General features: G+C 35.1%; 1 protein-coding gene across 33 annotated transcripts in view; it reads right to left on the bottom strand.

Annotated features, from left to right (window-relative positions):
• The window catches only part of LOC106868398 (uncharacterized), a 133,713-nt gene that overhangs the window by 9,562 nt on the left and 108,338 nt on the right, over positions 1-15,813 (bottom strand). For 23 of the 33 annotated variants that reach the window (XM_052972904.2, XM_052972902.2, XM_052972890.2 and 20 more), the window contains 5 exons: positions 14,766-14,868; positions 11,002-11,067; positions 3,405-3,533; positions 1,990-2,069; positions 1,124-1,189 (listed from right to left, as the gene is read on the bottom strand). In XM_052972904.2, the coding sequence (XP_052828864.2) occupies positions 1,124-1,189; positions 1,990-2,069; positions 3,405-3,533; positions 11,002-11,067; positions 14,766-14,868 (444 nt within the window). The remainder of the gene's footprint in view (positions 1-1,123; positions 1,190-1,989; positions 2,070-3,404; positions 3,534-11,001; positions 11,068-14,765; positions 14,869-15,813) is intronic. The other 10 variants (XM_089363171.1, XM_089363175.1, XM_089363240.1 and 7 more) reach the window with 1 other exon arrangement.

Genomic DNA, 15,813 nt, shown 5'->3' with positions numbered 1-15,813 from the left:
GCACTACCAAACTACTCACTGCAGAGTTTCAAAAGTGCTTTATACTATCAACCAAGATTGTATTAAATGAAAAATTAGTTTTTCCTCACTCAACATTTCCATGTAGTTAAGATTTACTATTTCAGAATCAAATTTAAACAACTGGAACCTGTAAATATTCAAAGAGCTAAATGACTAAAAATACCTCTACTTCCAAAAATACTTCAGTTTACAAGTGAAGTTCTGCAGAAATGTCTGGTCTGGTACTGATTGCCTAACTCTAAAAACATATAGGCTTAAAACTAAAAATCATATAAAAATCATATCATGATAGATTTCAGTGAAGATACAAACATTTTTGTGTATCAGAATATATAAAGATGCAATACCTATAATACATATCAAATGTCCTGTAATTCTACAAATAGAATAACAGGTTTTTGGAGATGTCTTTTAATATGTGTAGTTGAAAATATTCAGCAAAAACTTTTCATGAAAATTGCCTTTTTTTATTTTTAGTTTTTATTTTCTTTAGTAATATAACTCAATATAAGACCCTGAAACAGTTACATAATTATTAAAGGAAATAAAATAGGTTATTTATAGGAGTGAAGATAAACCAAACTAAAGAAACTATATTTTCACTGGAAAATTTTTTAAATTTGGGGGAAAATATATATATATATTAGAATAAAGCACAGTACTATTCACTGAAATTTTGAAAATTGAAGTGCACTAATAGCAGTGTTGATAATAATTAGTACTCGCTTGTTATAGCAGTACTGTGCTACATAAGAAGAGTTAGATAATGACTGGAAAGAGAAACTGCTAAAGCAAGATTAACAGTCAAATACAGAAGGGAAAGAACACATGATCATCAGGTTTCATCTTGTATTAAACATGTGCATGTTAAATGTATACACAGACATATACACAAACAATTAATATACATGAAACATCATATCCATTAGAACAACACAGTAGAGAACATGCAACGGATTACAAGCTGCAGTTACAGAAGGGTACGAAGCTGAACTACTGCTACAAAAAGCTGAAGAAGATTGATCAGTAAATCTACAAAGCACAGAAAGATGACATAGGTGTCGGTGTGAACAGATGGAGTGAGAGGTTGGGAGAGGTTTACCTGTTGTTTGAGGGTCAACTGCTGCACTTCTTGAGATAGGGAGCTCATAGAGCTGGATCTAGACAGCTGGAATGGGAATTAAGTGGGCAAAACATTCATGAAACCCAAGATGGACATTGCAGAACAAGAGTAGCTCAGAATCAACTCACTATAGAGGCAATGATTGCATGCATGCATCCAAACATACATGGAAATTTAATCAAAAGATAGCAAACATATTTTCTTTACATTTTGATATGCTGTCTTAGGAAAAAATATTGCTTATAGTAATGACCTTCTCAAACAGTAAATATAGCCGTCTTTTTAACATAGATGAGCAATTCTAAGCAGCAATTAAAACTGTCAAGTAATAATAGAGTATCTGAATCACATTACAAAGTAAACATTTTGTACGAATCATATGACTGTTACTTTTCATAGAATACAAAATTAAGTCATCAACTGATATTATTAGATCAATGATTACCAATGATCTAAGCTTAAAGAGAAGTAACAAGTTTTAATGTCTGCTCAAAATAAACAAAAGATAGCTAAGGAAGCCATAAAGAAAAATTTCTTTCAAAATGATGCTAATAAATTTCCAATATCAACTGTGTGTTAATACATGGTAGCAATTCAGGAAAATATTCACCATCAACTTAAAGGCCCAAAAATGTTTTCTTGGTGAAATTAGTGATCAAACTACAATAAATCCCTTCCCTATATATGCAGCTACAGATTTAAATCTCAAAACACACATAAAAAAAAAAGAATTAATGTGATTATGCTGGTTTTGGGGTTTTTTGTTGTTTTTTTTTAATTTAAGGAGTGGATAACCAAAGTGGCAAGGCAGAAGTTTTAAGACAGAAGAAAATATTTTATCTTACCTCTGATAACTCTTGTTGGTTAGTTGTCTCATTTTGACTGTTGTTAGTGGAAGCATTTGTTTCATTAAAATTACTTGTACCTATTAAATAAAAGAATTAATGAAAGTCCAAAATACTAAAAATTGGTCACTAATTGAGATAAAGCTACAAACTATTACTGATCAGTTTTAAAAAGCCCATGGGATCAGGCAAGTGCTTTAAGTTTCAGTTTTCATAACATTAAGCTGATGAGAAATTAAATTTCCCTTGGATAAGAAGTTGGCCTATTGCTTTCCCTTGGAAGAATTTAATTCAATCTGAGAAGTATAAAAATACTCATGATTTCCACAATATTTCCACTTCATTTTTATTTCTTAGACAGAAAGGAAAGCAGTGTCTATGATCCTTTCTAAGGTCTCCAAGATTAGGAGGGAGGAAGGTATCCTCAAGTTAGAGACCCAATGCAAATGCTTGTAACCAGTGCTAAGCACAGTTCCACTAATCTGCTAACAGCTAACTAGTAAAGCTAACTTTGCATTTAGCAGATTAGAGTATTCACTAACTTTGGAAACTGTTAGCAGACTAATAGCTTCCACTAACTTTAAGTCTGCAAACAAAATTCATACGTTTGTTCCTGTCTGTTGTGTGCATGTCTCGAAGAGTCCATCATGCATGTCATTGGCTGACTATGTGTACACATGACAAGACGTGATAGGTCGACACAGCAGCAGCTAGCTGAGCAGCATTGTGTAATTCTGCAGTTTTGAGTTGTGTTCACTTCCGACGTTGTCACATTACAGACAGTCTTACAGTGTCAGCGACAGCAGTGTACGTTATCAGCTTATCAAGTTGTCGCTTATCATTATGGAAGGTGAAGATGTTTTTGCTTAACCTGAGGATAAAGGGGCTGTCAAGGAGTCTGCAATGGCTATGGATGAGGCATTCAGATACTCCCTCGCCACTCTTCACTGCTAAAATGCAGAGAAACAGTGACTGGTGCATTAGAAACTTGTAATCAACAACTTTATTAGCCACAAATTGTGATAAAACAAAAATAATAAAGTGCCATTCAATGAGAGGTAGGATCCAAGCAAATACCGTAGAGTAAAAGCCAAGTTGTTGAAGAGTAATACAGAGGAATAAGTAAACACTAAATGGTCTAAATCAGAAATTCATTATTGATTGTCAGTTATAGCCATATGGACTGAGTAAAACATAAATACTACGCATTCTAAAATCCTTTCCTGATAACTCTGGCACTTTGTATGGAATCAAAAGAAATCAACATTTTAAAGCTTTGATTTGTCAGTATCAAAAAAAAGATTCCATGTACAACATCTTTATGTTGAAAATTATTCAGATTTTGCTAATATAAGATTGTGCAACATTGAAAAGGTTGGTATGCTAAGTTATACAAATGCTGCTCTGTTACTTACCGGGAGGGACAAAAATACTTTGAGTTGGAGCTGCAGAAGAGGTTGGAGGCAATACATTGAAGAGATTCTCTGGAACAGTTTGGGCTGTAGCATTAGGATTCATGACATCAACATACTGGGGTCTGGTACCTAGTTTTAGAAGAAAAGGAAATAATTCAACAGAGATTAACCACTATTAATAAATTCCATCAATTAATGGAGAAAACAGTTGCCTTTGATAACAGCTTGTATTATAACCACACAATACATATCAAAGATACAAAAATTTTTAACAACCATTAAAAAGTAACTTGGATTCATTAAAGAAACAGAAGTATTTATCAATCATATATCAGTTAATGTCAATGTAATTATTTTTATTTTTGTTTCATCCTATATTGCATTTGCTGAACAAAAGCAAGTTTCCAGGAGGCCAATCATCTCTGCATATCGGACTGAGACTGACAGGAGATTATCAGGCAATTTGGTAGAACACATACTACAAACTGTAGTTTTATTCAAAACAACCACTTTTTTGCTTTCTTGCCAATGTTTACATCCTTTGCTTTTTTTACATCAGGGAAAAAAATACTGACAGAGGAAACACACACACACACACACACACACACACACACACACACACACACACACACACAAGGCAAATCTATTGTAGGCTTACAAATATATTACAATTTCAAGTTGGTAGGGCAACTATTATTAATTTCAAATCTAATCAGAAGCCAGATTATTTTCAGGTTGCATGGAGCATTCCTGTTGGAAAATTAAATGTTTGCAACATGGACAGACCAAGCAGTCTGAAGATAATGTGGGCTTTCACCTGGATTTGATATTAATAGTAGTTGTCTTTCCATCCTGGAATTGTAAAAGATTTATTTATATACTAGCTGTTGTACCCAGCATTGTTCGTGTTTTCTGTGTTAAGGATAATCCTATGCCGTTGTAACCGTTGCTTGATGAAATCTCTGTCTGAATCTTATGGATGACATCATGTTAAAGGTACTTTAGCAGAGGTACCCGATAATTCCTAGGTTGATCAGAGTGTAGTTCAATTGCAAGAAATAATATTCCCCTGCTCACGTGCAATTATCGATTTTTTTTGTCAACTCTACATGCCACATTCAGCTTATGGACATGAACTGTAATCACGTGTAACATATCTTAAAATTGATAGTCTCTGAAAAAAGCTGCTACACACTTGTGCCCTTCCAATTCCTCTGGAATTAAATTAAAACCTTAACCATACTACAAAATTTACCTAAATCTCAAATTTCATTAAAATCGGATGAAAAATATAAAAGTTATGGCCCAAAATTAAATCCTTATGGGTATTTGCATAGAAAAAGCCTATTGATTTTATAAAATCACTGCTCAGGTGCAATTATCAATTTTTTATGTACGCCATATACTGACATCAATTCACTGTCATGAGCCTCACTCACTCATTGATTTTCATCAAAATCGGACATAAAATGCAAAAGTTACAGGAAAAATAACATCATTATGGGAATTTCCATTCAAACGCCCGACTGAGCTCACAAAGATTGATACCAACTGAGCATTATCGAGTTTTCAAAAAATTCCGGCCTTATTTGAACTTCAGGACATGTGATCTACCTATGTGCCAAAAATCATTAAAATCGGTTGGACGGTGTGGTAGGAGTTAGAGTACCCCCAAATACACACACACAGACAGTCACCATTACACATTTATGTATATAGATATATAAAATGCACAAATATATACACATACATACATACATACATACATTACACACACACACATATGTAAAGGCACATGGCTCAGTGGTTAGAGCATCGGGCTCACAATCATGAGGTAGTGAGTTCGATTCCCAGACCGAGCTGTGTGTTGTGTTCTTGAGCAAGACGCTTTATTTTATGTTGCTCCAGTTCACTTAGCTGTAGAAATAAGTTGCAACATCACTGGTGCCAAGTTGTATCAGATTTTGCCTTTCCCTTGGATAACATTAGTGACATAGATTGGGAAGGCTGGTATGCATGGGCAACTGCTGGTCATGCATAAGCAACCTTGCCTGGACTTCTGCCTCAGAGGGGAACTTTCTAGGTGCAATGGTCATTCATGACTGAAGGGGGTCTTTACCTTTATATATATATATATATATATATATATATATATATATATATATATATATATATAATATAGTTTTAGGGAAAATAACCAATTTTCAAGAACTCATCGATGAAAATCCACTATCACATATAGAAAAATTAATAATTAAAAGCACAATAAATGAGTATAATATAAAGTAAAGTAAATATCATAAGATAAATATAATATAATATTATATTTATCTTAAGATATTTACTTTATATTATACTCATTTATTGTGCTTTTAATTATTAATTTTTCTATATGTGATAGTGGATTTTCATCGATGAGTTCTTGAAAATTGGTTATTTTCCCTAAAACTATATATTTTATATATACTTTATCTATAAGGCTCAATTTAATTTTAATCTTTTATAAATTGATTTTAATTGAGTTTTTTACCTGTAATTTTGGATTTTGTCCCTAATATTATTATATATATATACACACACACGCACACACACACACAAATATTTACATGCACATATATATGTGCGCACACACACACACACGTACGACAGAACTTCATATAATTTCCATCTCCAAAATCTCACTCACAAAGCCTTGATCAACCCAAGGCTAAAGTAGAATACATTTCCCAATGGCCTGCAGGATTCTGCAATGTGATCAAACTGAAAACCCTATAACAAGGTAATCTTCACCACACAGCCATACTTTTACAGTATCCATTAATGTGAAAAAGCATTAAAACTTTCAGACAAAGTGATAAACAGAAAAATCATAAAAAAGATTATATTTCCAAGTTCACAGCAACATGAGACACAAGGAACAGGCAACAATAACTTATGTTAGATTGGTTAATTGACAGCTTAGATTATATCTGGAGCACTTTTCTGCCTTTGATCCTATTGGAGGCAGATGTTTTCAGAGTAGGTTTTATAATACTGAATGATTTATTAGCATAATCTGCTAAGTATGAAAGTGATGGTTCAGAAAATACCAGTTCAATCAAAGTAGAACAACTGAGAGACAGACAAAGAAGATATCTGAAGCTGTTACTACTGATGGTTTCATTTATGAACAGTGTCCACTGATACAAGTATAATGGTACAGCACTCAAGAACACAGGTATTAAAAGTATATTAATGAAGATAATAAAAGGAATTATAGCAGACAGAACTGAATATATATTAACCCTTTAATGAATATTTAATCATCTTGAAATCAACCTGCCTGAGACCGCTTCTGGTTTTAGCATACGAACTTTGTTTTCAAGTAATTTATGTTAAAATTTTCCATCAAAATTTTATGTTAATTAATGTCCTAAAAACTAGCTTAATAATGATAAGGATTATTTCACTCAATTCTTCTTTATTTTCAAAATTAAAACAAAAGCAGTGAATTTCAATTGAACTATGATAATGAAAGGGTTAAACACCAGCCAAACCAGTAACTGTATGTTTGGCTGGTTTTTAAGCTATCCATAATTGACTGGTTTGGCTGGTGTTTAAACTATCCATATTTAAATGAAAGTGGAGGCGCAATGGCCCAGTGGTTAGGGCAGCAGACTTGCAGTCATAGGATCACGGTTTCGATTCCCAGACCGGGCGTTGTGAGTGCTTATTGAGTGTAAACACCTAAAGCTCCACGAGGCTCCGGCAGGGGATGGTGGCGAACCCTGCTGTACTCTTTCACCACAACTTTCTCTCACTCTTACTTCCTGTTTCTGTTGTGCCTGTAATTCAAAGGGGCCAGCTTTGTCACACTGTGTCACGCTGAATATCCCCGAGAACTGCGTTAAGGGTGTACGTGTCTGTGGAGTGCTCAGCCACTTGCACGTTAATTTCACGAGCAGGCTGTTCCGTTGATCGGATCAACTGGAACCCTCGACGTCATAAGTGACGGAGTGCTAACAACATTTAAATGAAAATATAAATTAAAATTCATGACAACATGAATTTAAAAAATGAGATTTTAATTGGTTAACACTAGCATAATATCTAAATACTAATACAAAAATGTCTTCCTACCTGTGTACCTATTATGTGACACTAAAACATGGGTGGTGGGGAACAGGGAGGTAGAGATAGATAAAAACAAAGGATTCTATGAAGAGAGAGGGTGAATAAAACTGATAAAAGAAATGCACAAAACAAAAGACTGAAAGGGCCATGAGGAGTTAAACATGAAGGAAAGAAAAGGGGAAAATATCAAGACAGCAAAGTTTGTGACGTCACTGCTTTGTAAGTTCCTCTCTCTCTCTCTCTCTCTCTCTCTCTCTCTCTCTCTCTCTCTCTCTCTCTCTCTCTCTCTCTGCATTTGTTTGAAGTGTTTTAAATTGTATTTAAATACAAGAATACAAGAAAAGAAAAATGCTAAGCTCTAGTGTATATATGTATGAATCATCATCATCATCTTCATGGTCATCATCATTTAACGTCTGCTTTCCATGCTAGCATAGATTAGATGTTTTGACTGGGACCAGTGAGCCAGAGAGCTGCACCAGGTTCCAGTCTGATGTGGGGATGAGCATGTATGTGAGTGTGTTAATAAAAATACATATGTAAAGGCTAAGCAAGAGTTAGGATGTAACTGAAGATGCAGTTGTGTCAAACACATTTGTAAATATCATGAAGTAATTGTTACAAGTATAACAACATTAATAAATGAATAAAAATAAGGTACTTATATATTTTTATTCATTTAGTCATTTGCCAGTTATTTGATTGTAGCCAAGCTGAGGACACTTCAATTCAAGGGTTTTGTCAAGCATATCAAACTCAATAATTATTTTTATTTTTAAGTTTGGCACTTATTTTAATCAATGTGTATTTATTGAAGGGGTATACATGAAAAACTAGTTATATGCAGCAGAAAAGAAATTGAAGATATAGGTAGCCTAATGTTTTTAATGCCGCTGATACTGCCAGATTGAATGTTACTCCCCAAGTGTCAAAACCACAATGATATCTGTTAAGCAGCTGACTATGGGTGTCTATGTTTATTGACTATGAACCTTTTGTATTTTGTTTTCTCATGGTTCTAAGTTGTCCTTCATCAAAATTCTAATTCTCATATAGTTGAAATTTTTTTAAGAGTTGTAGGTTTATGATAATTTTGCTGCATTCGAGCAAGTTTGTTGCCAGTACCGCTGGACTGGCTCCTGTGCAAGTGGCACGTAAAATACACCATTTTGAGCGTGGCCGTTGTCAGTACCCACTACACTCTCTGAGTGGTTGGCGTTAGGAAGGGCATCCAGCCGTAGAAACTCTGCCAAATCAGATTGGAGCCTGGTGTAGCCATCTGGTTCACCAGTCCTCAATCAAATCGTCCAACCCATGCTAGCATGGAAAGCGGACGTTAAACGATGATGATGATGATGATGATGACGACGACAACAGGTAAGGTGAAATTCTTTTAGAAAATAATAAATTTTATTTAAGAAGGATGTGAGTGCTTTTTGATGACTAGATTACTAGGGAGCAGCAGAGAACCAAAGTATTCAAGCACACAATAAAAGGAGTGTGAAATATTAATTATGATAAAACTGCTTCAACAAGATAACTAGGGTAGCAGTAATCACCAAAGATTAGAATTATTGCAGTATTAGAAAAAGTTAAACTGTATGTATAAGAGAAAAAAAGAAATGTGGTTTAGAGCCTTGTAAAAAAAAGAGAAAAAAATAAAAATATGCACAGCAATATGCAATAGTAATGCAATTTCCTAACCTTAATATCCCAATTAGTTGACCCCTTTTCTGCTGAACAGCAGTTACTATATTAATTAGTCATCTGCCAACCTCATGATATACAACTAATAAAATAACTAAATAGAGAGAAACCTTAATGTCAAAAATTAATAACAGAAAAGGACCAATAGTATTGTTCTTTTCCATGGTAATTACAATTTGAGAATATACAAGCTTGCCAAACTTCCTCTCTTTTGACAATTTTTTTTTTTGGGGGGGGGGGTTACAAAACATGCAATTTGCATTCCAGACAAAATGTGGCTACAATAACAACTAGTTTACTGCTGGAGTGATTACCACCAATGTAACATAACTTTGACAAGGACACAACAAAACAAAACAACAGTAGCAATATATCAAGCCTTATTTATTCTAAATTAAAACACATTTAAAACTTTAGTAATTGCAAAGATGAAGAGTGAAATGTGTGGTAACTACATCAACTTGAACTATATTTTAACTCTTAGTTTTTACTTGTTTCAATCATTAGACTGCTGCTATGTTGGGGCACCGCATTCTAGAATTTTAGTCAAATGAATCAACCCGAGCACTAATTTTTATTTTAAAGACAGGTACTTATGTATCAGCCTCTTTAGCTGAACTGCTAAGTAACAGGGACATAAACAAACCAACACTGATTGTCAAGTGGGGAGAGGGGACAAACACAGACATACACACACACACACACACACATATATATATATATATATATATATATATATATATAATATTAGGGATAAAAATCCAAATTTACAGGTAAAAATTCAATTTAATTTAATTTATCAAAATTAAAATTAAATTAATATATATATATATATATATGAGGGCACATGGTCTAGTGGTTAGGATGTTGCACTCACGATCGCAAGATTATGGTTTCAACGCCTAGGTCGGGCAGTGCGTTGTGTTCTTGAGCAAAACACTTCATCACACGTTGCTCTGTGATCACATGGTATACAGTGCACCTGTTCAGACAATGTTGATTTGATGGAGAAAGTGAGCTAATGTGCTGCACAAACATTTGATCATTATAAACAAATCATTTGTGCAGGCTGTTTGCCAAGATGAAGGCTGATACATCATCTTTGATGCAAGAGTCCTACATATACATATACATATAAACCCAAATCTCTAACATTATTATTTTCAATTTTTATCCCTAATATATATATATATATATATATATATATATATATATATATATATAAACAGGCTTCTTTTAGTTTCTGTCTACCAGATCCACTCACAAGACTTTGGTCAGCCCAAAGCTATAGTAGAAGACACTTGCTTGAGGTGGCATGCAGTGGAACTGAACCCGGAACCATGTGGTTGGGAAGTGAACTTCTTACCATACAGCCATGCCTGCACCTGTGTTTGCTCATTACAGATAGAAATTTGATACAAAGGAGAATGCTGTTAGACTATGATATATTTCTAAAGTTCTGCAAATAGTGAAACCTTATGACAAGCTAATACAATATTATATTTCCGTATACAAGGGTGACAATGTAACACTGGTTCATTTCAGTAACTCATCTATGCACCAGTTAGCTGGTGGTCAGTTTTATCACACTGTCCAGATATTAAGAGTAAAAGCTTTCTGGAATCTGTACTAGGAGTTTAGATGAGTAAATGACTGGTTTAATTTACTAAAAGGAAAGCAAATGTAAGAAGCTATTAACTTGAATGAAGGGGAGGATGGATTGTCAGTTGTAACAACGAATCTGATAAACATTGTTAGTGGAAGGGAAAGTACTTACCTCGAGCCCTGGGTAAGGCAAACTTATTCCCAGTAGACGGTGGAGGACCTGCTTCAGGAATAGATGCTGGAAAAGAAGAAAGAGGGGAATTATGAGAGAGAGAGAGAGAGAGAGAGAGAAAGAGAGAGAGAGAAAGGTGTTTAGGTAGGTACACACTCACTGTGTGATCACAGAGAGACATATCCATATAAAATAATTACAATACTGAAACTTAAGTATAAAATTTTCTAATACCTAGTCCAGTTGATGATTTAATGTAAAGCAGTTTCTTTGTTTTCTATTTTTCAAATAAAGAAATGGACACATACATCTCTGGCTGTCTTGATATCATAAATTTACTTGATTTGAAATAGTATGTTTTAACAACATCAATTGCAGATTTGCCATAATCCTATAGAAGATATATTTACTGCAGGTCTTTTCTAAAGATGCATTTTTTTTCAATTTCTCCTTTTTACAAAATACACCATTTTGAGTGTGGCCGTTGCCAGTACCGCCTGACTGGCCTTCGTGCGGGTGACACGTAAAAGCACCCACTACACTCTCTGAGTGGTTGGCGTTAGGAAGGGCATCCAGCTGTAGAAACTCTGCCAAATCAGATTGGAGCCTGGTGTTGCCATCTGGTTTCACCAGTCCTCAGTCAAATCGTCCAACCCATGCTAGCATGGAAAGCGGACGTTAAACGATGATGATGATGATGATGATGACTAGAGTCCCATATAAACTTTCTGCTGGCATAAAAAGAATTAGATAATGGAATGACATATTCAGCATAAATAACTCTCCATAACTATTTCACATTGATTTGTTTGTTTAGTTAATTGAAGCCCTACTTTATGATCTTTCTAAGTGGTACTTATGGCTTCCCTCAAATGATGGTAATACACATCCAAAATTACAACAGATATTTGTGGGCTATTTTCAAATCTGATAGGTTACAATTGCAAAATAACAAGGGAGACACTATAATGCTAACTTGACTTACTGAAATAGCAGCCAAACCTCCATCAAATCACACCCAACCATCATAGAAAAGGAAAAAACATATCAGATGATAACAGTTCTAAATACTCCTACAAAATACAGATAGACAAGGCTGAAAGGGTTTTGAGCCTAAGTCTGTCAGAACAAGTTTGACTTGGAATTCAACAACAAGTACTGTGCAGTCATAATTTTAAGGTGGTATGATCAATCTGGATCAAAAATACATATCCCACAATAAAAATGAAAATCCTAGAAAGAAAACATTAAACAGGTACTCTACAAGAATTAGATAAAAAATATTTATATTGGGTCATCCCATAAATAATGCAGTTTTTTCAGGTGCATGAACTAAAAGTTGGAGTAGGACAGAATAAACTAGCTGCAACAACTTTACTATAAAAGCAGGTAGTAATTTTATCTTGTCCTAATTCTTAGTGCAAATTTTGAAGACTGCAGTTCAATTTTAATACTTATTTTTTCAAAGCTATAATGGAAGTGACAAAGTAGCATATTCAGTATATTTTGCTTTATGAGTTCAATAAAGGCAACAGCACAACGGAAAGTGCGAGGAATATTAATGCAGTATATGGGGATCGGACAACAAGCGTAAGCCAGTATCAATGGTGGTACCAGAAATTCCCAGCCAGAAACTACAGCCTAGAAGATATGCCTCATCCTGGAAGATCTGTAGGGCTCCACAAGGACATCCTGCAAAACCTTGTGAAACAAAATCTCATCATAACTGTTGAGCAACTAGCAGAGAAGCTTGGAATTGGTCATTCAACCATTCATCAACACCTGCATGCCAACGGAAAAGTTAGCAAATTGGGTCAATGGCTTCCTCATAAATTATCTGAGTCTATAGAGCATGAATATGTGCTCTTCTTACCTGCCACGGCTCACAAATGAACCTTTTTTGGACTGAATAGTGACTGGTGACAAGAAATAGGGTCTCTATAAAAATGCCGAGCACTGAAAACAGTGGGTGAGGAAAGGAGAAACATCAGCATTCCAGGCTAAAGAAGGTCTTCACCCACGTATGTTGTTGTTATCTGTTTGGTGGGATATGAAAGGTTTAGTCCACTTTGAACTTTTAAACCCAAACCAAATAACAAAGGAGATCTACTGCAAGCAGCATAAGTCAGTGCCAAAAGAAAAACAACTATCTTTGGTTTCAAAATGAAAGGTGTTCTTCCATCAGGATAATACTCAGCCACATACAGTGAGGATGACATTTCAAAGGCTGGTGTAGTTTGAACAGGAACCCACCATATTCGCCAGACATTGCCCCATCTGATTATCATTTATTCCACAGTCTCCAAAATCAGTTGGACAAAAGAGACAGTGTGGTGGAAAAGATTCGAAGACTGAAAATGGATATGTTCCTCTTCAGCCAAACCTTCATTAACTTTCCCAAATGCCATTTGGTGAAGGTGGGGCAGAAAATACTGCCCTCCAGTAAATTTGAAAGGTGGGTGAGAGTAGTGAACAAAGCCCAAATGAACAGGTTAGCTCTGAGCATGCATCTGTAGGCAGGAAAATGACAACTAAGAGAGGGTGCTTACATTCATGGATCAGAGTGATATAGGTTCTGTGAGATTTTCCTTCATTATCTTTCTGCAGGGACTCCTTGTTGGAATTTTCTCTTTACTTATTTTTTACTCTTTTTTTTTATATGCCCTTCATAAAAACAACCCACTATGTTTATATATTGTCTTTAATACTGTCCTCCTTTTCTGTGAGCCCTTGTTGTTAATAAAGAAATTATCGTTGTGATGTTGCTGTTACTCATTTATTAAATAATTCGGGTGTGAAAGCAAGCTAGTTGTTTAAGGGAGACAACTTTGTAAAATACATTCTAAGGGAGATAATTTTCTTTTAATATTACAATTGCTCCGGCAAATTTTAATGGTCCTTCAGATCAAAATCAAGGATTTTGTCTTCATATAGCTAATTAATAATAAATCCTCATGACATGGTCTAACCCTCAAGTTACTGGCTAGGGTAAAGACTTCAGGTTATAACAAAGAGATGAAGTGAATTAATTCAACAGAAATGTACTTCCAATCTCAAAACTGCCCACACAAGTCAGCATGAAGACTTCTATGCAATGGCTCCACTTGCTAGAAATAGCAACCAAATCTTTAATATTGGATAGTATATACTTTTATATGTTATGTTTTTTTCCTTAAGTCTACTTGATAAGGATAGGAATGAAGTTAAACAACCACCATCAAAAATACATATATGCATGCCTGTGGGTGCATGTCTGTCTACACACACACACACACAATATATGATGGGCATCTTTCAGTTTCCATCTATAAAATGCATTCACAAAGCTTTGGAGAGCATGGGGCTATAGAAGAAGATACTTGCCCAAAGTGTCACACAGTAGAAACCAAAACTACATGGCTGAAAAGCAAGCTCCTTGACTACAGAGCCACACCTGCATATGGGCATGCCTGCACCTTGACAACTGCATTATATAAATAATTTCTTAATTTAATGTATGAACTTTTAAATGTTGAATTATATATTGTCTTGTACATTCCAAGTACCTTCAATTATTGCTTGCTATCTCCATTCTAGTCGTACGTGTATAATCTAACAATTGTATTCTTTTAGGGCTTGGTTTAATTTCTGACAGTTGGGGTAGAGAGAAATTAAACATTTAGGATGCTGAAATTATAAATCTTAAAAATTCTATGAATGGGGTAAGTTAACAACTAGTCTATCATATCAGCATTGTAATAAAAATATCAGGAATCTAATCTTACGTTTATTTAGATCTATATCCTTAGGTGGTGGAGCAGTCTCAGCTTCTGGTTCTTCGTCCTCTCCTGTATTGATCCATTTCTTTCTTTCAGCATCCCACACAATCTGATGATAAACAAGGGTTAAAAAGCAAAATTAACATGAATACATCTTCCGTTCTCTCTTCAACAATCTATGAAAAAATTGTTAATAAATTGGTTACCAAATTAATCAGCTTTAACAACTAGATGCTCCTCATCAAAATAAAATAAGTATTTCAATTTGAATTTTATTAGAAAAGTATTCATTCCAAAAATGAAATATAACTGAAAGATTTTTTCTAACCCTTTTGCAACACCCAACTGATCGGTCCAAGTGATACAAGCTGAAAGGACTTTGAAGTCGATCCATTGGTCCAATGAAACACATGTTTTGAAGTGTAACAGTCTATCCGTGATTGTCTTTCAATAGACATAATATCATACTATCATCATCATCATCGTTTAACGTCCGCTTTCCATGCTAGCATGGGTTGGACACTTTGACTGAGGACTGGTGAACCAGATGGCTACACCAGGCTCCAATCTGATTCGGCAGAGTTTCTACAGCTGCATGCCCTTCCTAACGCCAACCACTCCGAGAGTGTAGTGGGTGTTTTTACGTGCCACCGGCACGAAGGCCAGTCAGGCGGTACTGGCAACGGCCATGCTCAGAATGGTGTATTTTACGTGCCACCTGCACAGGAGCCAGTCCAGTGGTACTGGCAACGATCTCGCTCGAATGACTTTTCACATGCCACCGGCACAAGTGCCAGGAAGGTGACGCTGGTAACGATCACACCCGAACGGTGGTGCCATCACAATTTCTCTTTCACTTGCCCCAACAGGTCTTTGCAAGCAGAGTTTAGTGTCCAATGAAGGAGAAGATCTGTTGAGGCCAGTGAAATCGAAATCGAACTAAATTTGACGACTGGCCCCCATACTATATAATATATATATAGTTTTACATACTAATAAAGTAGTTTTAAGCACTTTATCCCTTGTTTTCTACATGCACCCATCAATTTCAATC

This window comes from Octopus bimaculoides, chromosome 1 (assembly GCF_046866305.1).
Source record: "Octopus bimaculoides isolate indiv1 chromosome 1, ASM4686630v1, whole genome shotgun sequence".
NCBI lineage: Eukaryota > Metazoa > Mollusca > Cephalopoda > Octopoda > Octopodidae > Octopus > Octopus bimaculoides.
The sequence above is the reverse complement of the archived record's forward strand: the minus strand, read 5'-3'. Positions and strand labels throughout refer to the sequence as shown.